Genomic DNA, 25882 nt, shown 5'->3' on the forward strand with positions numbered 1-25882 from the left:
AACCACCTGAAAAATAAAGACATAAGTGGCCAAAAGAATTTGAATTATATGGACTGTATAAGCACGTGTGTGCATGTATGTGCTTTTTATTTATGAGTGTTCATGTTTAATCTGTGAGTGTATGCAGCAGCGGCACACCTGTGAGTGGGCATTTCCCTTTGAGATGTGCATGCATCTGAGTGCACTCACGTACACAGAGTGGGGACTTAGCTCAGGAAGCCCAGTCGATATTGGTGACTAATCAACAGTGGGGGATGGGGGAGTCATTAAGAACTCGGAAGGGAGGGGGCAAGATGGCCGATCCCTCAGTATATTTCCTCATGGGGCCGGCTTTATGAATGACCTGTTGATTGTTGATTTAATGGAGTCTGGAGGGCCCACGAAATGATAGATGCTGTTATCCTGCTCCCCCAGGAGCCCGTGGTTCTAGCAGTAATGTGGTTTACTCTGCAAGGCACTGCCCAAAGAAACACACTATGTCGACAGCTGTCGCAGCCGCCTTATTAAGGTGATTAAATAAAAACACTGGAAGCGGGGGCGGCCGGCTGGTTGGCTGGTTGGGGACTTTGAACTCTTTAGCGAGGCTAGTGTTTTTTTTTTGGAATGAATGCAGCATCAGAAATGCCCTAAAGTCACTCCAGTGGGATGGAGTGAAATATAGGTCACCAGATGGAAAACGAAGAAAAGCAACTTGAAATTTGAAGAGTAGAAATGTAGCAAGCAAAAAAACAGAAAACATTTGACTTCAAATGTTGGACAATAACTATTAGTAAGTCATATTTTGACAGATATTCTTAGAAATGTGGGTTGATTTTCTCAAACATGCCCCGAGCAAGACTGGGATTAAAGGGTGATTTTCTTTGGGTGTCTTTTTCTTTCATGAAAGAATGGCTCACGGATTCTCCAAGAAAAAAATCCATATTTAGCAGCTGCATGTCAGGCAAAGCTGCAATTAGGCTGGCATTCGGCAGCTGACAGAGATGTTCTGAATACCATGTGGATAAAATCCTCTTTTTTTCACAGACTAAGCTTTCCTAGTTGGAACCAAACCAACGGCCATAGGCTCTACTGGTTTCTGTAGGTTTCTAACAGCTATGTGTACAGTTGATCCAACTCACCACCATGCCAGTCTTGAGTAGCAAGTAGTGTACGGTCTGTGTGACATCAGCAGCGTGCATCAGGTTGTGGTAGGGGTTTTTGTGTTTGCTGTATCCGACTTCAAGGGCCTCCACGAATGACACCACCGCAGAGATCGGGATCTGATGGCAAACAAAACAGCAGCAAATGACTGCGAGCTAAAAAGCATTGCAAACGGTAAGAAACTTCTTAAAGCTATCTGGTGATTTTAATGATGAGTGCATACAATTTCAATGCATGCACAGTCCCCTCAGCATCTGAAATTGATGTCATAAAATCATGGGTCGTGAATCATTGAGGCTATAGCAGACTGCGATTACATATTCATGTCTGCTTCATTTCATTGCCCATGTCGTTTACTCTCAGATGCTGTCACTTCAAGTGCAGTGTCTTCAGCTATAAGACACTGTGGAAAATGAGCTCCAGTATCAGATGAGATGAAGTATGTCCAACCCCCCTCATATTATGGTCATTGTTGAAATAAAACATCACAATCTAACACTTAAGAGGCAGAGAAGTTCTATCTAGAGTGCGCTCACTTCTATCAAATCAGGCATGGCGAAAGGGGACTGTGAAGGTTATTATGATCCATACTGAATAGTTTTAGTTTCTCCTTGTCTAATGACACAAGCGGGAGGTATAGCGTATAGTGACCAGTCGTACGTCCTTGTGGCTTTTACCTTGAAACGGCTAATGAGGTCGTATCTTGTGAGCAACTCGTAGAATATGAATTTAAGTGCGTGATCCCCGCTGGCCTCATTTAGAGCGAACACGTCAAACGACCACTTGTCAACATTCTGTGTGGGGAAGAAAAAATTCAAATAATGACATGCTTCTCCTCAAACAATGTGCTCATCATCTCCAATAGAAAGAAAACCTTGAGAAAAAATGGTGCTGCAAGTCAGTTATTTGTCAGTAACTCTGTGTGCTTCTGCATGGATTTGTGTGCACATGTTAATACCTTGAGCACAGATATGACAGAAGAGGGGTAACTGAGTCCCACCATATTGGAGGTACGTCGGTACATCCTGTTTGGAAGAGATAAAAACATCAAATGAAGCACACCACTGAGTGTAAACACCAGAGGTTACCACACCGGCCCCCTAAAACCACAGCCTAGAATGTTCCCCCCCCAAGACTCACTATAAACCTTCAAATCAACACAACTCAGTATGAAACTGTGTTGAAAAGGGTGAGAAAAGGCAACAGCACCTGCAGGTATTTTTTTCACATGCAAACGTTTAAGATTTTGTCAAATATAAGGGGTGGAATATGGATTATTTTAATCACAACATGCAGTTGTATAATTCTCCATGAGATTAGTAGAGTTGTTAGGGTTGGCTGGAAGGCAACTAACGCTCAACATCTCAAAAACATACTGGGATACAAGTAGATTTCTCATAACAGCTTCCATAAATGCAACTGAATATCAAGTTGGCCATTTTGTCAGATGAGGACATTTTTTTGAAATTTAAAATGGTGGACACTTCAAGCTTTGTCACTTATTGGACCGCACTCTTCCACCTTTTCATTTTCATCCTCCCTTTTCCAATCTTTCTTCATTGTAAATATCTGAAAGCAGGCTGCCCTCTGTAAAAACAGATTAAGAAAGATTATAGCTTACATGTTTGAAGCTTATTGATTTGAACAAATGCATGTTGCATGCTAGTGTGTGATAAAGCACAGCCTTGGAGAGGGAGCTGTTTGCAGCTCTATGAATGATTGTGCTTAGCCAGGCTTGCCAAGGCTGTGATGATGTATGGTCGACTCAGGTGAGTGAGTCACTGTGCAGAGGATGCACACATATTTCCAACAGACTGGAATTTTAAAAGGACCATATTAGTTTTCAAAACTATACTGTCTTCTCCACCTTCTGGGCTGCCTTTAGTTTTCATTCACTTAAAGCAACACACAAGTTCAGACTTGAGAAACACACATGAAAGCAGACATTGTTCAATAATTTACTCCAGAGTGAGTAGTAAATTAAGATTTCAGACATCTATTAATCACTGTCATATTGCGCCATCATTGACGGAGGTTTTGTGGCTTTCACATCTATAAAATGCAACACATTGCATTGTGTGATTGTTAGAATTGTTGTAGCTCTGTGCTTGTGCATTGTACACATGTTTACCTCTCAACAAATATGCCAGCCTGGACGGCGTGGACAATGCTGCGAAAGCGAGGTTTCTCTTCATTGCGTCGCAGCATCAGGCCCATCTGGCGGGTAAAGGTGGAGGCCAGCCAGTCACGCACCTCTGAGGGCACCGACTCTGACTGGATGTCACTGAGCTCATCCTCTGTGTCCACCAAACGCCTGAAAGATAATAGAAAGGAAGGACATTAAGTAAAAGACAGAAACAGAAAAGAAACAAAGGACATGAAAACAGACAGCTTGCAGAGACTAAAAGCTTACTAAAATATTTATTATTTATCGTAGCACAGGGGATCAAACTCAAATCCCAGCGCTGTCCATCAAATAATATCACCTCTTACGTAACATCAAAACATCCCCGGCCCCTTAAACAGTGTTTCAACAGGGGAGTATTAGAATCCAATTGTGTGATATAATTCCCTACAGCTACCCTGTTGTGTTGACATGTACAGGGGATCAAGAGCAAAGCCTGTTGGTCTCCACCCTCTGAACTGAATACATGTTCTTATGGCCAAGAGAAAGCATTCACATCACAGTGATAATCACTGTTCTACATGGATTCTGCACTGGATCGTTCATCATCCTCCATCCTGTAGTGGTCATGCCATCGCTGGCCCTAATCTGGTGGGATCTAGATGACGAGAGGCTTACATAATTCCATAAGCCTGGTCATATGTCAGATTCTGGACCTGCATTCAACTATTGACATACTTTCACCTTGTATATTCCCCAACCTTATCCATACCATGACAATTATTTGCCATAACAACAATCTCTCTGTTTGACCTCAGCCAGTTAGTGACCTTTTTTTGTTGTCTTAACCTAGAGGCAGTAGAACAGGAAACCCTGTTTTAAAAAATGTAACTTTAAAAAAATGTTACTTAAATAGAAGCACATAAGTTAGTGTCATATCATTATATTATTGAATCATTATTATACATGCATTAACATGTAAGCAGTTGGTGCAGTTAATTTGAACTGCTTAATATACATAGTAGTAGCTTAATCTATTAAAACACATTTTATAAACTGATAATATATTTTGTTTGTAAACCTTAAAAGTAACTAGTAACTATAGCTGTGGAAAAACAGGAAAGGAGTAGAAAGTACATTATTTCATTCTGTAATGTAGTGTAAGTACTTCAGCACAGAGACGAAATGGTTAAAATGAAACTAAGAATTACAGCTCAGGTCAATTGCCATACTAATGATAGTCATCTATTTTCCAAAGTCTGGCCTTTGTCAGTGCTGCGCTGTTGTTCTCAATAAATGAACCATGTCAATACTTTTTCCACTGTAGAATGCTACTGTTTTCTTACCTTGTTTCCTCGATGTAAACGGATTCCAGCACCGACGCTGCATACTCAAGGTTTTTCTTGAGGTCAGTCAGGGAAGCCTCTCCTCTCTCCAGTTGCTTCACCAGACATCTTAATCTAAAACAGAGATTCAGAAGTCATTTAACAAATGCAATTACTCTCCTGCCATCTTGGCATGATGAATTAATTGCAACTGATATTGGATTAACCTGGTCTGGGTTCCTGCTGTACTAGGCAACTTTTTTTCTGCTAAAAAATGAACATGTATTCTTGGTCTAAATCACAACATGGAACAGCAATAGAAAGCAAACATAATACAATTTGACCAAGAAGCTGAATTTAATGTGGTATGGGATATACACACTCCTCCATCAACATAAAAGTACAAACTGACCAGCAGTTCAACTTTCAATACATTGAATATACTCTCCCTAAAAAAAAGAAATTAGACAATATAGACCAAAAAGTAGAGTCAGGCTTGCGCAGTTGCACGCTGTTTTCATACTCTCTACTAGTCCATTTAAGCTCTGATGGGAGTCTTTGTCTCCTTCTCAAGTGTCTTGATTGGCAGTAGTATAAAGCTATGCAGCGTTTCTCATAGGAGACATTCTAACTTGTCAAACACAGGTGTAATTAATAACATTAATAGTGGCTGCAATCATCTACATGTGTCAGCTCCAGAGCTCTTGTATTGTGCATGCTGGCTCACTACTGGGACACTTAATTGGAACAAAGCCATCATTAACATTATTAGTTCCACCTGCTACGAGAAGTCAAAATGTCTGCTGTTTGAAAGGTCTAAATATTCTAAAAACTGCAGATCTGTGATGCCTGCAAACTCAGTACTATTTAGAAGCTCTATGTGCTTCTCCTATGTGGCTTTTGACACCATCATAATTTTATTAGATTACTTGCATAACTGTGCCAGTGTCACTAAATTTGCCCTTGACTGGTTCAGATTCTATTTTTGTAATCTAAAGCTCTACACCAGTAATTCGTAAAGATAATAAAGAGCTTTCTAAAGTTATTACAGCTTTTATGGTGGTAGGAATTTGTAAGCATTTGCTGTTTTTGTACGTGGAAAACAAATCATACCATTACCATATATACCACTTGGTGTTATATTATCAAATCTTACGTTGCAGTATAATGAGGAACTTTTCCATCATGCAAAATTGATCATGGTAGGTTTAGCTGAAAAAGATTCTGTCGTATAATGTACATTTATTAAGTAAAACTGAATGAATTAAATATTTGACTGATACATTGCAAACCAGCTGGTATCAAAAGTGTAATATTACTGAAATGATAAAACGCCATGTTCTCTGTGTTATATTTTTCCAAGAGTAATTCACTTGTATAGATCAATGCGTGTAGCATTATTCCAAAGTCCTAGAAAAAGCCCACCAAAAATAGCACTGAAGATAAAAGCAACTTCACATAAATTTCTGCACACTGCAACCTCTTGCAGTATACCTCCTGCTGCTGTGCTGGAGGTCACATGCTCCCCTTCACAGTGAATGCCCACAGAGGCTACGCTTGTTGTTGAATTATTAAGCAGAAAGGTGGCAGAGTAGGAGGTTTCAGATGCTCTCATTGATTACATTCCCTGACAGCGGTTGCAATTTTTACCAACTACAGGCTCCAAAATGTTTCTCTGAAGATGACTGAGGAAAAATGTCTCAGCATAAATATTCAATAATGTAGTTTGGCCCATTTCTTGATTTTTTTATGGCCAAATTTAGGGTTTGGGCCTGAATGTGTTGTGTGTACAGCAGTGAAACACCTTCTACACATTACCAGATCACATCCTTTTCTACACACTAGCATACTTGCTTTTCTTTTAAATGTTTAAAGAAGCCCTCATAATACAAAATGCAATCTAACTTGTGTATATGTGGCTGCAAGGCTTCAAAGTGAACCAATGGCATACTGTCTGCTGTGCAGTAATATCAGATGGAAATTGCTGAAAATAATCTGGGTATTTCCCCACCAAGTCCACCTCTGCAAAAGAGCCACACAGTCATCATTTCCATATTCATGCAGACATGTCTAATGAGAAGAAAGATGTTTAACAAGACTAAAGGCAAAGCCAAGTGGAAAACCTTTTTAGAAGCTTTTTTGACTTTGAATCTCACGTGTGTCTCATTGAGCAGATACGCTTCCATTTGATCAAATGTATAACACCACACTGACTGACTCAGCTGTTTAAATCACACACATTTCTTGCTGTTTATATTTTTTTAACTTATTAATGTTATCTACAAAGACTGATCAAGGCTCACGGTGTCAAGAAAAGGGCAATAAATTCAATGAATCAATACATAGAACAACCTTGAATTCTTCCTGCAGAGCCTGCATGAAAACTATTATAGTAAATTTCTGTACTTAAAAGTACTGCAAGGAGCTTTAAACTGGTTATGAAACAGTCTCAACATATCACCCATGCCTCAATATGACCTACATAAACAAACAAGACCATCAGTGAGAACAGTGGCTATCTCTATAGTTATTCTTAATGCTTGCCACTAGGTCGGATTAAATTGGATTCCCCTTGAATTCAATGAAATAAGGTGGTAGAAACATTACCGCTGTTGTCCACAGGGGTTGCTAGAATTAACACAAAATGAAAGTTCCTAGTACGGGCTTTAAGCACAGTGATGCTAATTGCTAACTTCAACAATGCTATCATACTCACTATAAAGATAGCATGTTGTTTAATGAGATATAATGATCACCATCTTAGTTTAACTAAACACAAAGTATTTGGTCATAAATTAAAGGACTGAACACACTGATATTAAGAGCTGATGGTAGCACTATATGAAAAGCCAGAGGATCACCCAAGTTTTTACAATTCATCCTGACAGGCAATCCATTTATTAGTTGTTGAGACACAAACCTGCTCGTGGCACTCCCGGGAAATTCAAAGGATCACCAAAGAAGTAGATTTAATTTAAGAATCCCCAATGGGGAAATTGTTTTATCACTCAAGGTTTACACTCATAGGCCCAAAATAAAGTCATAATGACACATTGTCTGAAAACCTGACAAACTTTCATGGCAATCCATCTTATAGTTGCTGAGATATTTCAGTCTCGACCAAAGTGGTGGACCAACTGACAGAATAACGTCCATTCCTAAAGCCATGCCGCTAGAGTTGCCATAAATAAGTGTTTTAAAATCCAGCATTGTGTTTACTAGCTTGAACTCTTCTTCGTCCTTGCTTTTACTGGCACACTGCAGCATAGCTTGACTGGTTACCACCATATGTTGATCACTGGAATAGTGTGTCACCATTTGTAGGACTGTGTATGCATTAGATAAACAAAACTGGGACCCATTCACAATAAAACAGCTCCATAGAGCTGCTAGAGGTCTAAGACTCCCCAGGAAACATTTAACTACGACTATTGCTTCATGTTCTGAAATTTCTCTTTAAAGCTACTGACAGCTATTTTAAGTATCATAAGGAAGTGAATGGATGATGGGTAAGCTGCAACTCTAGAATCACTGCATATGTGATTTGGTTGGCACTAATGATGGTTATTAAGAACAGCTGTGTGCCAGTGAGCTTCCCCACTAATATACAAGAAAATAAAAAATATCGTACCTCCTTCAAGAAAGCTCCTTCTCAGACTGTTCTGTTACTCACTTGCTTTTAGTTTATACCTTGATTCGCAGTTGTGCGGGCACAAATGTGCTTATCTGGAAACCCCATGTTGAATGACAGTAGCACAACACTGCAAGAAATGTTTGTCTCTAATGAGTGCTTCTGTAAAAAAGCTTTGTCACAGGCTCGCTGCTTTTGTTTGGCTGACAATAGACTGAATGCCCAATCATTTTTTGTTTTTCAGTCTAAAGGTAATTTACCAGATGCAGAGCTTCCAGGACGGCTTTCATTGTGAAAATTAACGCTTTTTCAAAGAGTTGAGATGAAATAAAGACATTTTTCATTGCAGGTTGCAGGACAAAAGTGAAAATCTGATACAACCATTAAAAAATCTACTTTGTCAAGGGTGTATGGTATTGAGCTAATTAGGCTTTTTTTTAAAAAAAAGTAAAAACAAAGATTAGTGATGACGAGTGCCAGGATGTACAAGAAATCTCTGCCAAGCAAAACAAAATTGGCTCATTTCACCTGCTGTCATTACCAAGGGAGGCGACACATGGGGTTAATAGCGGGTGTCAGGCCCAAAGTAACTCCTGGGCACAGAGCCAACTGGGAAATTCAGTTTAAGCCAGAGTAAAAGCTGGTAGGGTGGAAGAGCAACAGCCATGTAATTTGCTATGGCTGAACACTTAGTGGTGAGGCAGTGAACTCATTTCACGATTCCTTTCATTATCAACTTCTCACTCTTGATTCATGGGAAAACAGCTTAAACGTAGTTTTCAAAGTCCTCCATAAGATCTTAAAGATAATCTATTTTCTGTTTTGTAAGGTGAACAAATTTAACCACATGGATTAAAATAGTTAATGAAAAATTTAAAATAATAGGCTGAAGGGATCAAGACATATGCTATATAGAGATTACAGTAGATGCTTTCAGGGCTGCAAATAAGACTATATATAATCATTTGATTATTTCACATAAAACAAAAATAAATATAGATGACATAAAACCGAAAAACTGCAAATCAGCAGCTTTAAATTTTAGTAAACCATTTGGTAAGTACTGATGAAGCAGATAAAGTTATTCAGCAGTGATACTGTAGAGCACAGTGCAGGCAGAAATATAAATGTAAATACTGGCACTGGAGAGTGCAAAAATATAAACAGAAGATACAATAAGTGTATATAGACTATTGCTTTGAAATATATTTTGCTCAAACTAGTATACTGAGAATATTGCTAATACATATACATGAGATATAGCTGACAGCGGTGATAAATATGGTGAAGGCACTGAGTTGCTGCTATGTGTGACTTCCAACAGACAGCACAGGCACTCTGCAAAAATATGAAAGTTTGAAACATAGTGGGCATATAGAAGGAGAGGAGTGGTTTTAAGACATTTTTATTCTTTTTCTGCAGCAAGAATTGGTTCACGCTGATTGCAGTTGATCTTATCGTTGAAAGATTAAAATACAAAAGCTGCTGTTTTCTGTAAAAGATTAAAATAAACAGTTTTAGTTTGATACACCAAAGATGGTGGAGTATCATTTAAAGATTAAGCAGGGAGTGTGTGGGTCTTCTCCTGAAATAGACAATCCTCTTAGCAATTTTTAGAGCATTACTTTTGTAAGAATAAAGAGTCTAAAGATAGAGAGTCATATGTTCTGTACAGATTTTAAAGACGGCTGAGACAAACTTGTGATTTTGGGCTGTATAAATAAACTTGTTGTGGCTGCACCAGAATACAGGCAGCTCAAACTCCTCTCTTGTTTCTGAACAACACTGTGTCATCTGCAAACTTATGTAGTTTGACAGAGAGCTTATTGGAGATGCAGAGGAGACAGCTCACAGCCCTGACCAGCTCCATAGCTTCAGTGTCTTTGATCTGTGCTTCTCAGACGTACTACATGATGTCTCAAGTTTAACAGCTCAATATCTCGCTGACAGCTGCAGTCAGGCAGGGTCAGCTGGTAAAACTTGACCTGTGGGAGCTCTGATATAATGTTGTTGAATAGTGTGTTGAATTTCACCAAAGAAATCCTGGAATGAGTACTTGAGCTGTCATGATGTAAGAAATAAAGGTGCAGCATCTACACAGACCTTGTGTGTTTTGTATGTGAACTGTAAGTGGGTCTGTGCAGGCAAGGAAGTGGATTAGGACAATTTTCTCAAAGGTGTTTTAACTGCTGAGGTCAAAGTAACAGGGCCTTTTAGGTAGGAAAAGTTACAAGCATTTACAAAAGCAAATTCCAGTGGCTGCTAAGTTAAACAAGCCAGCTGTCTGCCTCTACATGTGAAGATGAGAGATTTATTTGCTCTCCCTCATAGAGGTGAGCAGAGAGCACAGATAGGAGATTACGAGTTGGAATTCAGGTTGAGAGTATTTTCCTCCTCTATTCTTATTGCCTCCAGCTCTTTGGCCTCGACTGACCTGCCCAGAGAGAAGAATGGGAGAAAAAAATGAAAGAACTGGAGTGTCAAACTAGATCCGCCCTGCAGTGTACAGTGGGGCTCCACAATGCTCAACCCCTCGACAGCTGTTGTGACAGCCATAAAATGAACATGAAAAAAAGGGGAAATTAAACAGGGTAACGTAGCAACAGCTTTCTCCTTCCTCTAACAATTGCTTTGTCACTCAAGCAAAAAAACACTCCCTGCATACCCACTGGGAAAGAAATTTAAAAATGAAATGTATCCCATTCCCACCTAACTCGTAATAAAAACAGGTCCATTCTTGCTTTGAGAAGCAGCAGCAACAGTCGGAGCCCATTTTCCACCCAGCAGAAAGCAGGGGAGGGGATAAATGGGGCTGGTTGAGCACAGAGGAATGAGAGCACTGCCAGGATGCAAAATGTGGTCACCGCCTGTGTTCCAATGACATTCTAGCCTAGACGGTGTGTAATCAATGGCCCGGGGTCAATGTAATCACCCGGGGAGATTAGCATGCTTTCAGGGAACACACAGGTTTTGGACTGATAAGCAGAACAAAGCCTGTAAAAACATGATGATTCAGTAAAGCAGTGGTTCCACATATTCTGCAGCCTCAACCATGATTTGTGACTGCAGTGGAGAAGAAGCTCGTCAATAAAATACTAGAGTCCTGGGACATTCACATTTTGGGAAGACAGATGGGGTGAGGCAGGAATCTGAGGCATCTGGAGACTCAACTTTCAATTGTACTGTATTTAATTCATTGGTCTTTGTCAATACAGGGCTTGTTTTTGGATTACTATGATGTATTTGAATGATATAGAGTGAAATGTTATTGCAGCATCTTTCAAAAATTCTTTACTTCAATCTTTATATTTTTACCTGTACAGCAGTTTTTTATACTGTCAGATAAATAATTAAAGTCATTTTTCAAGCATTGTCAAACACTCTCTGGTTCGTTTCATGTGCTACTTAATTTTCTTTTATGTGATAGCAAACTAAATAACTTTGGAAGTTTGAAATGTTGGTCAAACAAAACATTGAGCACAGCATTATAAGATGCCAGTTTGGCCTCTGGTAAATTGTAATGGTCAATTTTATACAATTTTCTAACATCTTATAAATCATATTGATAATAGTGACAATGAAAAGCATGAATTTGAATGGAATCTGTTTGTAGATGGCATGGAAAGAAGCCAACATGCAGAATAGGGATTTTTCACAGATGTCACTATTTGAATTTGTATTGGTGCATTAGTTAAACATTTTTTTATGTTATATGTGCAATTGAAAAGCAACTGGACTCGCTGTTTTGTCTTTGAGGCTTCTTGCCACTCTTTCAAGACTTTCAGGAATCTTCACAAACACAAAACATGCAACAGTTGGCTGCTGAGCAGCACAGCTTGTAATGAGAAAAGCTTTCCATTTGACAGTCAGTGCTTCGTTATTATCAGTATTATTATTTTCTTTCTTTGTATGCTTTTCTGTGGAGACAGTCAACACTGATGGAGACCCCATCAGGAGCACATGAATGCACCATAGATCAGCAGTAGAAATTTCAACTAATTCCACACATTGAAGTGAATGCATTTTCACAACTAGGATAAAAATAAAACAAAAAGATGATTTTCACATTTTACTGAAATGAACCAGGATTGTTTTACAGAAAGGCAAGCTAAAAAGTATTTTCTGTAAAATATTGCAATGTGGGATTTTGATGACAAATAATTTGAAAAAAAAAAGATTAATTGTACACTGCCAAATATTGTCTTTGGATTTGGAACCATCTCTGGTACACAGAGTGCAAATGTGTCCTGTCAAAATGTTCTCCTCCCTCCTCTCTCATTGTCTCTTGCTGTGGAACGTGAGCTAAATGCCTAAATTGTATGTAAATACAAATGTTAATGTGACACCCACACTGAGTGTTGGTGGCCATTGAGTTTTGGGTGGGAACAGCAACAGCAGGCTCAGGCTGAAGGTTTCTGCTGCTGCTGATGGCTCTAATTAAAATCACAAATACTGTTACAGTGCAAGCGAGCTGCACTCACTGAACAATATTGGTAACTCCTTCAAAAAGTTCCGATATCTGTTCTAAACAAAGCCTTTCCCGTGGGAGGTTGCAAATGACAGATGTGACAAGAATGGCGGGGGACAGAAGAAACCTTAAAAAAGATCAGTGGTTGGCTGAATGCGGCCCACTCATGTCAAAGTCTGCCAATCAAATCCCCAGATGAAGTAAAAAAAAACTTCAATAACGCTATGAGCACTAAATAAAAAAAGAGTCAATCCTTAAGATCAAAATCCTTTGTTCATATTGTAGAAGGTGCGATGAATTCAGTGGTTTCATGCAACAAAGATAGAAAGACTACATACGTCCAAAATATTAGATTACAGACATTTAGTGATAAGACTAGAATATATTGTTATATATTATTTATATAGTAATATATTTACTACACATTCTTTGTTCAGTATCCACCTTTGATCCAAGGCACCAAACAGAAATCCATGAGCTATTCTGAGATACCATGCAGTCATTTTTTATTATCATTATCATTATCATTAAAATTAGCAATGCTCTAATAATCACTCAAAATGTGCACACTCTAAAAATTCCCAGGTAAAACTTGGTGCCAGTTTGGGTTGTTTTGGATGTTTTTTAAATATATATTCCTGTTGGGTTATTTACCCAAACTAAAATATGGTCATTTTGACCCAGTGAGTTGTAACACAATATATAATATGTTAATGTTATGTTAATATGATGCACATATTACCAATACTGTAAATAACAAATAGTTACATTTAACCTCAAAAAGCGAATAGATTATAACATAAAATACCCAACATTAATATAAAAATAGTGCTAACACTTGGTCAGCAGTGGTGGTTTTCTACTCTTGGTTATTGTGTAAAGCTATCCCAGTAATGCATTACTTCTAAAATACTAAACTGTGTAGCATATACATAAAACCAGTATTATTATTAAGTTAACTCTTGACCTCAACCTTGCATACCACCACCTTTAGCAGTCAGCTCCATGTAAGGTTATAAAGGCTTTTTACAGCTTACTGCAGTTATGTAGCATTTGAACTTCAGTTAAAAGCTGCTCCAGGCGGGACTTTCATGTAAAAAATTCATCAGTCTTATCTAAAGTGGATTGTGAAGGTCAAAGAAGGTTTGCTCAGCCCCTTAATTCAGATGCTGTACATTTTCCCTCTTCAAATGAAAGTTAGGTGTGTCTGGTTTGACCACTTGACAGTCAAGTCTTTTGACTCTGACAGGCAAGTTAGTAAACATAAGCAGATTGTGCAGAGTTTGCTCACATTGTACTGCACATCCGGTTATTAAGTTCATAACGCATGCCATTTTGAGCCCATAATGTAAAAAATTGCGTTGGGCATCTCTATGAGATTATACTTAGTTTGCAAAAGAGAACGTATTGTCTCTGTGTTTTGCAGATTTACTTTGTCAGTGATATGACCCATTTTAACAAAATACAAAGAATAATATTACAGAGCATAGGAAACAGGACACACATGTGCTCATCATTTTATGTGTCCATGGTCTCACCAATAAGAACATGAAGATATAAAGCTGTAAGAAAAATGGCTTCAGCAAATTCCAGCCTGCACACAATGACTCAATGAGAGGCGATGGACCATTTGGCAACAGCAGAGGGTGGGTGTTTGATTTACCAGCAGCCAAGTCATCATTTTAAAAGGTTGAGCATTCATCTACCATATGGGCTTTTATCGTCTCACTTAACTCTGTATGTATTTCCAATCTCCATGAGAAATAAAGCACCATAAATTCATACTGCAACCCAAGAATCTTAATTTAAGTGCAATCTCAGAACCAGATAAGGTCAGAGACCTTATCGCGCCCCCCAAAATGACACAAATGGTTGGGTTACGATTACACTTTTTTGTAATGAAGACAGAAAGGTTACTACAATGAAATCTGATGGAGCAAACACCATAAGAAGTCAGACGATCAGACCAAACTGAGCTAAACCTGTGTATCTGGAAGTAAAACTGGAAGTAAGCACACTCAAAATGTTGATATTCCCCACTGCTTAGGAAATATGAGAATTAATACAACTCGAGGATGGATGGTTGAACCAGGAAGTCTGTAGACTTTGATTGGTGTTCACAAGGGGGTCACCGGGGGATTTTGATTACAACCTGTCTGGTCATCTCTCTGCTCATGCTTCTTATGCCACTGGATTTTCTTTTAGCAGGGTTGTTATTTTCTGAGATCTCAGCTCTTCACGTGATTGCAATTTTTGTATTACCATTAGGAATTATGGCAAAAATAAGTTAATAAGAAGTTGTTATAAAGTAGCGTTTCTTAACATATCTAACGTTGGCGTTCCCCAATGATATTATAAAAAAAGGCAGACAACCAGACAACTTCTGCCTTAAAATCAAACTTTTTTTTTGTGACTGAAAGTCTGCTTTTGATTCTGCACTCCCTGATTGAATGACAAAAAAGTCCTTATAATCAAAATTGAATTTATTTACATTTTTTTATCTCCATCTTTAAAAAAATGGCTTTTTAATGGAGAGTATGGCACCCCATCTTCCATGCAGACTGATCACGTAGGGACAGGACATTAGGTTTTGAGATTATAGAGGCTAATAAATATAATATGAATGTGGTGGGTGTTAAGTATGTGTGAATGGTCGTACTGTCGTACACTGCGTGTTAATGAGCAAGTGTGTATGGATTTGTGTTGTGTCTGCAAGCCTTTCTAATTCCAAACCACATTTCCTTTAATCCCAGTAAGCAATTTGTGAGTTCTAGGAAGTCATTTGTTCTGCAGGGAAATAAAACAAAGCCAACAGCTTAACAGAACACAGTCAGTCTATACACAAGCAGCATTACAGCACGATGACAGTCAGCAATGCATCACAAAAACATCCAACTTTGTGTGCCTGTATGTGTGTGAATGTGTAGTGTTTGTACTGTGTTTTGGTTCGTATTTCAACAGCATGACTTAGGCCTCTTGTGAGTTACGTACACCCACTAGAGCATACCAGAGTATGGCCGACAGCCAGAGGAACGTCTGAGAGCTGACTAATCACATACGGTAGCCCTGCTGAAGGAAAACTTTACACCTGCTTAGAAAATACTTAAAGGAGGGATATTCAGACATAAGAACAAGAATAAGTTGAGAAATTGCTGTTTAAAAAAAAACTACTAATATAATACTAATATAATAATAATAATAATACTAATTAGTATTACCTATTATTTTTAGAGAGGAACGTTATTGCCATCTGGATTATTTTCAATGGAAATTTTTTTTCAAGTGAAGAAAGTGCAATGTTTGTTTTGGGTTATATAGTAAATTGTAGGGAGGTGGTTAGGTTTAGGCAATATAAGCACTTTAGTTAAAGTTCAGGAAATATCGTGATTTTGGTTCCATATTAATGCTTCAAGTAACTTTTGGTAACAAACCAAGACCACTACCTTTCCCTAACTCACATTCCAATTAATTAAAAAATTCGACAATGTTATATTATTTACTATATAAACGAGAACACTAGTGAGCAAAGCATTTAGCAAAGCCATCCTGAGCAGACAATCGTGAGAGCAATGTATCCAAGAAGCAGTGTGCTTCTGTCAACTTTGTACAAAGTAGCTGTCAAACTCTACAACGATAACAAATCTGCAGACCCAAGTGAGGCACTGGAGTGGAGTTGTACTATGTGTTTTGACATAATTTGTTTGAATTAATTCAAATAAATTGCATGTCATTTGAAATTTGTTAGAACTTGATTTTTGGAAAAAATTACCATTCACTTTGCATCACCAGCTGGTTGAGTATCAGCCCTGGACTGTCCAAATAAAGCGTAACTAGACATCAAATTATTAACACCCTTTACAAAATCAGTAGATCTCTTCTCTTTCCCAAAGTTAAAACTCCCTGAATATAATCACTGAGAAGAACAAAATCACCAAACACACATAAAATCGGAAAGAGCAGACATGGCCAATTAATTCTGTCTTTCAGTGACTTGCACTATTAATTAGCAGAAGAGGGAAAATCTGTTTTGAGGGAGAGGAGGTCAAATACAAGCAAACGAACCTATGGTAAAAATGCGAGCTCATTGGAACGTAGACACCACAGCAGGATCGCATAATTAAGGATTTAATGGACTTTCTAATGACAGTACTATTGTCCGCCTTTCATTTTAAGCCTCAATTGGCAACACAGAGAAAGGTTTGAGTAACACATTGTGGAAAAGGGAAAGTGTTTTTTAAATCTGCTGTTACAAACCTATGATTTCACACCTCAGGATCCAGTCAAAAAGGGCCGGTGCTGCCAGGGACACAAATGTTTCATATGCAAAGTATGCCCTTATTTTAATAGAAAGGTGCAAAATGGTTCATCCATAAACAGCATTCACACTCGTATTCATGCAAGTTTATCTTGTCTCACTAATGTCTCAGAACACTCTTCCTTTGATCCTACCTTTTTCTTATTTTGAAATACTTCTGGGAACTATTCAACATACATAAATTATTTTAAAATATGGAAATCATTGTTTAATTCATAAGAAGCCCAATTTAAACCTACACTCCTGTTACACTACCGCCATTACGAGTAAGAAGCAACGTAAAGTAAACAATCAGTGTGTGAAATGAAACTGCACCTTTTAATAAGCTAAACATGACATTTAACCGACTTTATATTCACCAAATCCTACAACTTTTGTTAGCAGAAAGTGTAGGGAGTACTTTATCTAAAATCAACACAACGAAGCAACATGTAGTTCATATTTGCATAAACAGCTGGGAATGCTGCTGCAGCACCCAGATAATATGGCTGTGTTATTCTCTGTTATACTTGATTAGCAGAGCCAGCAGAGTGACGCATCTCTATCAGACATTCAACACGCTATTGCACAGCAACTGGAGTCTGTTAAAAGGCAACAGAGAAGTTAGAGATTTGAAATTACAGAAACCTAGGTGTGTAATCAAAGTTCAGTGGCCTGACACGAAACAAGCCAACTGCACTAATTGACCTCACTGAGCTACATCTCCTGTCACTTCAACAATTCACATGGGGAGATGCTAAACATACACTTATGGAACATATTCATCTCTCTGTAGTATATCTGCCAGTACATCTACAGTATGACACCTTGTCCTTGTACCATATGTGTATGTGTCGTGAATGCGCTGACAATATGTCACTCTGACACAAATTTCTGCAAATGGATTTTACTCAGAGTTTCTGAGTGCTTCCGAAAAACAAAATAAACACCATTGCGTCTCTAATTTCACATACAAATCCCCTCCTTTATTTTCTTCAGCGACCATACCTACAGTTGTAGCTGTGCTGTCAAAAATACTATCTCCCATGGCATGTGTCAGTGCTAGAATATAATCCCTAACATGCAGTGGTGCACAAATTACGTAATCTATGAGATTAAATTATGCATCCCACAGCCAGCACAGATCTATAGCAGAGAGACAGAGGCACACAGAAATTAAATGTGGAAAAGAGTCTTACTCAGACCGGAGTATTTGTTCCCTTAAAGTGACACAGTGTTACAGTATATTTGACATAGTAAATGTTTTTTGACCTTTTGACTGTAAACTTGTAACGGTAAATATTAAACATTTATTTTCCACCAAATGGTGCTCATTAAATTACTAAAATCTCAGAGTTGGCTGATGAATCAGAGTTGGGAACCAGACTATACTTGAGTTTTAAGACAAAGTAAAATGGTGTAAAAAAATTATGACAAATTATGATAAACTAGAATATGCATGGGGTATAACTGACCTATAAGATTCTTATCCTCCACCTGTCGAGCTCAGTTTACAATGCCAGTTAAACCAATTAAATTCTTTGGCAGATTTTATAAGATGTGGCTAACTAGCTAATGAACATGAACTCCATAAGTTTGTTGTTTGACTTATTTCTTGCTGCCTTAAACTTAAATTACCACTTTGCAAAAGGGTGTTCCATATGTATTTGATAGCTAATTACATATATTATAATCCAGTGTTGTGTATTGATTTTAAAAAGACTGAGGCTAAAGGCTACAAGTCGATATTTACAGAGTAGCGTTCTGGTCTTGCATGGAAGCTATTTAACCCTAGATTTTAAGAATAGGTACAAAGTAATGAGTTTTGCAAAGTCATCTCATGAAAACTACCCCACAGCCAATACAGCCTCTTATGGTGACTAACGTTAGCATTTGGGACCACTGTCGGCTCCAACGCAGTGGATGTGCTAATCCTGAATAGGGCTTTTTCTACATAACCTGTACATAATAATGTAGCTGCTCTATAATTTGCTGACCATTGGCCTTGAAAGTAACGCTAGTTTACTATTGTAGATAGCTAGCCAGGCATGCTAACATTATGGCTAGTGTAACATTACAGCAAACAGATCAGATTCAACAAATCAGAAGGAGTCGGAGGAAGACATTTTAGACACTTGAACTACAATTATGGTACTTTTGGAAATATTAACAAGGCTTTTGCCAAGAACTTAGATCCACTCGCACCTCCATGATCCATGATCGCTCTATGACATGCTAGTTAACAGGATAAAGTGCAGTTGTATGTGATGGGACAAGTTAGTTGCTCCAAACAGCATTGGATAAAAAGTATGTGTACACACCCAAATGTAGGCTGGAGTTATCAAAACATTTAAATATGTTAAAGGGAGAGGAAATAGGCTGATTTGTATGTAGAATTACTACTTACTAAATAAAATGCACTTATATAACATTATTTTACAAATACCCAAAAATAGCTTAACAATTCATATCGGAACAGAGGCTTAAAACTTGGACATTTTTGTGGGTACACACAATGAGTTTTGGTGAGCAAAACCCAAAGGAAAACTTCAAAGAGTAGCTTTTTTAATCACAGAAAGGACTTATATTATATATTATATATATTATATTATAATATTTTCTGTTGTCTCAGTACATGTTTAGCCAGTTGTGTTTGGTCATGTTTTGTCGGTTCATTCAGTGTTGTCCACCATGTTTCCAGTTCATAACAACGTCATTAAATGCCAGTAATTCACTTACAACAATCTAATAAGGTTAAACCAGATTTTCAAAGGTCATTGAATTCCCATGTCAGATGAGTCATAGGCTAGAGATTAAAAAAGGCTTTCTGTCTGTCAGCCACAAACACACTCACTCACACACTTACAGAAAATATACACTTACATAAAGTTGTGAAGCTGCAGGCAGTGGTAGAGTTCGCAAAAGCAATTTTGAAAGGATACATTTCACTGCTTCAAATCCTTGGAATTGGCTTCATAAATTACAGTGTGGAAAAGGGGTTCCTCCTCTCCAAAACTACCAATAGGGTGCCCTTGAGGGAACCCCAAACTGCTTTATTAATGCTGTTCAGTGGCCAACAGTAAAACAAAACTGTAGAAATATCAGGCAGCTACCCAAAGTCAAATAGGTAATGCCATGAATGTTAAGTAAGGACCTGCTGAAAACAGAATATTAAGACTTGGTAAACCCCAGAACTAAATGGGTTAAAAAAATCCTCAGTCCCCAGTCACAAATACAACATACACACGTTCTACAATTAGACCTAATTGCTGTGCAACACTTTAAACGTCTTAATGATCTAAGAATAGCGATCAACCCAGGAACACTGGTTTCACAATCAGATGTTATTTTTAGGAATCTTTCCAGCACTGATTAGCTAGCACCGCACTGGATGCCAGCAGCAGGTGTTATCATTGCCAAATGCTTAGGCTAATGATTTGAACATGGATTTTTTCCAACCAGACAGGCCCATGTGGGCACAGCAAACTAAAATCTTTGAACAATAACAACCAATCTAAGGCAATTGAGATGTGTGAAAAACTTTTCCCGAGCTGTGGAAAGTAAAGACAACTTAAAGAGCAATCTAAAATACACAATTACAGTTGATAACTTGGAATTAAATAAGATGAATTAACACAAAGCACGGCGTGAACAAAGTCATCTCACAGGCAGATGGAGGAAGGCGGGTCAGAGGGGTGGCAGACAGAAAGAGAGGACATTCACTGATACTTATTTGTGCAGTTAACAATCAGATGTGAAGTCATTTCCTCAATTGATCGTAGATTAGATTTAATCAAATCTAACTGTGCACTGCAAAAGCGGTTGTTTTAGTAACAAGCAGAATCAGAAATAATGGGTTACAACTGAGAAAGGAGTACACAAATGATTAAGGAAATCCGAAATGCATTATATTTTTTAGATTCATTCATATGAATTCATTCATATGAGATAAATGATTTCTATTCATTTCTTTGATGTTTTCCTTTATGGTTCCAAAATTGCTAGAATGACTGCTGCATTATCCAGTGATTGAACATCTTTAACTTCATACACTCAACAAAAAGACACAACACACATGACACAACACACATGAGTGAAGACTAAAGATTTGTTTCTGTTTTGGTCAAAGATGATGATGATGATGATGGTAATGATGGTAGAGCGAGGGGGGTTTGATGTTTGCCCCCAAAAAAGGACAACTCCCTCAAGCAGGGAAGGTACGTCTCCTAGAAAATGGAAGATACCTTTTGGAAATACTGTCAAAAGAGTGGACCCCCTTCCTGGGCTGACAGGTGCCTGGCCTCTAGAGACACAAACTGAGGCTAACATTTATAAGCATGCAATCTCAACACCTGTAATCCCAATTTGAGGCATTCTTTTTCAAAGCAATCCCACAGGTACAAAATATCCCAATTGGTCTTTCTTTTCTCTTGTTGGCCAAATCACTGCAGCTCAAGACTTTTTTCTCTTATTGTCTATGACCTGGACCACGTTTCCTCCTCCGGGAGGATTTTTGTGATGTCCACCATTTCAACCGAAATTTGATTTTTATTTTGTCTAATGAGTACCTCATTGTCTGGAAAGTATTTCACTGTTTCTGCTTCTAGAAGTCTTGGAGGATGAAGTTGTTGAGTTGGCAGAGGGATTCAAAAGCCTCAGGGGTGATAGTCTGAGCTTGACAACTCATTTTCGCTGCCAGTATTCAGGCCTTTTTCAGTTGTTCAAAAAACCTAATTAGTAAATGCCATACAGTTTTCTTTTCTGGCCTCTACACTAAAAATGGGTTACTGTATTTGATTAATAAACATCTGAATAAGACGTAGCCCGAGTTCATCTGACAAATATTCCTTTCATTCTTCTTCCTCAGTCCTTTACTCATCCTTCACACCACCCTGATAGCAGCCTTAACACCACTCACTAGTAGTTTTCTTTATGCTGATTTAAATGCTTCTCATGGACACTCTGGCCCCATTTACACTGTGCACAATTTCTCATATCCAGACAAAATCCATGAGGTTTAAGAAACTGTCACTCACAGTTAGACTATTATTACAGTTAGATATGCATCGCTGTTGGCCAGATCACAAATCTGATTGCAATCCCTTGTTTTTCCAGTGCAACATGCAAAATAGGGTCACCCCAACTCCAGAAGAAAAATACCTTCTGTTAGCGGTTTAGTCACAGCAATAACACATTAGGTAGTGTTGGCTAAATAACATCTATCCATAAACCAACACAAACACATGAATGAATTGCATTAATGAACTACAAGAGAGACATTTTTTTTTTTGGCTTCACAGCTTTCATTATTCACGCTGTTCAGTCACCCATACAGATGAGAGCTATCCAACACATACAGATCATTCAGTGGTTGCACTTATCATGGCTTAGATAATTATTCTAACAGCAAACTGTTCCTTCTGTATGAATATACAGGAAGAATGAAAGCTAATTATAGTATAACTTTAGTTTAGCTTGCTGATGTTGTTAAACGTGGATGCAGTAAAGCTTACATACATCGATCAGCCATAACATTATGACCACTGACTGGTGTGTCTAACAGTGAATAACACTGATTATGTCATTATCGTGGCACCTGTCAGTGAGTGGGATTTATTAGGCAGCAAGTGAATATTTTTTCTTCAGGTTGATGTGTTAGAAGCAGGAAAAATGGGCACTGTGAGGATTTGACAAGGGCCAAATTGTGATGACTGTACCAGTGGCTCAGAGCATTTCCTAAACTGCTGCTCTTCCCGGTCTGCAGTGGTCAGTACCTAACAAAAGTTGTCCAAGGAAGGAAAAGCGGTGGACCGGAGGCAGGGTCATGGGCCGGCAAGGCTCCTTGATGCACATAAAAAGTTAATGCTGGTTCTGATAGAAAGGTGTTAGAACACACAGTGCATTGCAGTTTGTTGCGTATGGGAAGGCGTGTATGTGTATATAAGAGAGATGGATGCATTTACAACCTCTCAACATCTGGCTAGAATGCACCTTTCAATTGGATTCAAGCCTTCTTGCATACTCATTGGATACAATGTAGTACATGATGAATATTTCTGCTGATGTTTGAATCTAAAAGCTCTGAACACAGTTGATGACAGTAATTTCTATGCTGTAGCCCCACTTTTTGAAAGAAGCTGAAATAATATAATTGTAAGAAAGCTTTTCAAGTGTATCTTTATGTGGAATGCGTGAATTCAAGTTTTACCAAGATGTGCAAAATAGCAACAATAACAACCACAGCAGAAGAATATATGAGACAAAACTTAAGACAGTGTAAGAATGCTCAGTGTTGAGTGGGACTGCGGGGGAAGGTCCATCTGGGAAGATTTTGACAGTCCTTTCAAGGGTGACTTAAGTATGTTTGTTATCTCATGTAGGCGAAAAATAAAGACCCAGAAGCCCCGAGAAGTGCAGATGTGAAAGTTGTTGATGGATAAGGAGGGGGCTGGGCTGACATAACCTTAAACTGTACTTATTGTAAAGGGAGTCATATCTCTTAAGCAAAACAATGGCATAGGTGACTTGGGGATGGTCAAAACACACACACACACACACACACACACACACACACACACACACACACACACAGAGGTCGGTGAGCTAACTCAATGAAATAGGAGAGGAAGATAAAATAACGCTTTCAATTAGATTATCTGTTTGACTCTAAGCCAAAGCACCAACATAACAACAGACTGCAACAATGCATAATGCTCTGAGTCTATCAGAGATTATTACAGCAGTAATCCGACACAGTGATATGCCTATTATAACTGCCTCAGTGTTACTTTAACAATGGGAGCAGGTGTACCAAAACAGAAACAAAGGCTGTAACCCAAATAGTCCTGCCCTCTTAAGCTGAATTAACTTGATGGTGTTACAGTGAACAGATATGCGTATTGAACCCCATGTAGAGATAATTCTGGTTAATTCTGAAACACAAAGAGGAGGAGACCATGAGAAATAAAGAGAGAGGGAGAGGTCATGATAACACAGCTGTCTCTGTCCTTGTCCTCGTCGCACACACACACAAACACTCAACCACACAGATCGATCAATAAAAGCTGAAAAGTGGTGCACTGTGGTGAGTGAGGTCATCACCGGTCTGTCCTTCAACCTCTGGACAAACAAGGACATCTGAGTGCACACAACACATAAACACATACAGAAAAGACTGCAGCCTTTATCCTTAAATGAACCATTATTCATTCCAGTATGGGTGCCTCACATATGGGCAGCGTTTCAACAGCCATAACTGTCCCTGGTAAAATATGAATTATAACAAATTTATTCTGAGCTTTCTTATGGAATTCACTGAAAAATCCATAAAAAGATACTTCTAAGTTAAGGGATTTGTTCATATGTCCTTGGGTATCAAGTACACCAGGAAACACTCACCACTGTACCCTGCATGCAGGAAAATACAGGACTTTATAATGCATCCTTGTATGAGCTCTCAACGCAATGGCCAGTTGTTGTCAATAACATTTCAATATTCTCTTTCCAAGCCAATAAACGAGAAGGAGAGTAGAAATTAGTGCATACATAATTAATAGATTGGTTAAATAATTTAAATAGTTTGTAAAGCATTCATTTATTTTCCCTTGCCATTTATCATTCCACTGCTTTATATTTTCAACTCCAACTTTAACCTATTTTCTTGATAAATCATCTATTTCCCCATTTTCAAACACCATATTTCTTTTCTCTTAATGAGACTAAAACGCCTGAGCAGTAATAGCTCTTGTGAAATCTAGGAGTTTCAATTCATTTGCTTTGTTGGATAAAAAGGGCTGATGCGAATTCATCCTAAAATACCAACTATTATATTTTAAAATGTTCTTTGATGATGCATTGTACATTTCTGCGTATACGCTGTGTTAGTGATGTATTGTTCATTTAATACCTGGCCAAACACAGACAACAAGATATTGTAAACAACCAGAAATAAAACGCAAAGTCAGCACTCTTAAGTGTATTTAAAGTAGCATCTTTTACCAAACCGTCACTACTTTAAATAAACATATTACTGTGGACAGTGAGCGGGAGTGATTTCTTTTCAGATGACTTTATTCTCCTCCACGCCTGTCATTCAGGTGTGCATTAGGGTATGCACTGTTTATTCTCTTTAGATTCCACAGTCATTCAATAATCACACAGGGAGATATCCATCACTCACTTTTCCTCAAGAAAACACAGTTCCATGCAGCCACAATACATTTTGAATAAAGTACTTTTACTGGCCTTGGGAAAGAATTGCTCCTGTATAGCTGTTGGTTATAAATGTGTAGGTAAAGAGAGATATAAGTTCAGACCCATTCTCTGAGGGTGCCTAAAGTCACTCTGTTGTAAATAAATAACAATAAAAGTGTCAGGTACACAGCCACAAAGGTAATTCCTGGCATTTACTTTGGGCCTACAGTATGTTAGCTTACTGCTTTTAAAAGTCTGGAACAACACTTACTAGTTAATTTTTATAATAAAGATGTAACCTCAAAGGGTTATTTTTGGAAATTGGTAAATTAATACAGAAATCTGCTCCACCTTCAGAGGCTGTTGATCAGTATAATCTTTGACATTTGAAGCTTGATTGTGTTTTGCTATTTTAGATTGCCTGTTTAATTTTACTCTGAAAAATAGAAAATCACTTTCCTGTTATAACTTAATGTAAGCATGTATGTATGACTGCCAGACAGATATATAATGGTTTTTAGTGGCAGTTCTCTCATTCTATCCCGATTACAAAACCCTTAAATATCCATTTTGCCATATTAGCGCTCAGAATGTTTGCATGCCAGAAAGAATAACAAAAAAATAATTCCACCAAAACCAAATGATCCCTTTAAGCCATCTAGCAACACCAACTGTCTCCATCAAACACCACGGTTGGCAAAATTAG

The 25882-nt window shown here is 38.1% G+C and overlaps 1 protein-coding gene across 6 annotated transcripts in view; it reads right to left on the reverse strand.

Annotated features, from left to right (window-relative positions):
- pde1cb (phosphodiesterase 1C, calmodulin-dependent b) overlaps positions 1 to 25882 on the reverse strand; it is a 90702-nt gene that overhangs the window by 17366 nt on the left and 47454 nt on the right. For all 6 annotated transcript variants that reach the window (XM_051401173.1, XM_051401163.1, XM_051401152.1 and 3 more), the window contains 5 exons: positions 4612 to 4725; positions 3272 to 3454; positions 2099 to 2165; positions 1818 to 1934; positions 1119 to 1259 (listed from right to left, as the gene is read on the reverse strand). In XM_051401173.1, coding sequence (XP_051257133.1) covers positions 1119 to 1259; positions 1818 to 1934; positions 2099 to 2165; positions 3272 to 3454; positions 4612 to 4725 — 622 coding nt within the window. The remainder of the gene's footprint in view (positions 1 to 1118; positions 1260 to 1817; positions 1935 to 2098; positions 2166 to 3271; positions 3455 to 4611; positions 4726 to 25882) is intronic.

Source organism: Dicentrarchus labrax, unplaced genomic scaffold (assembly GCF_905237075.1).
Source record: "Dicentrarchus labrax unplaced genomic scaffold, dlabrax2021, whole genome shotgun sequence".
Lineage (NCBI taxonomy): Eukaryota > Metazoa > Chordata > Actinopteri > Moronidae > Dicentrarchus > Dicentrarchus labrax.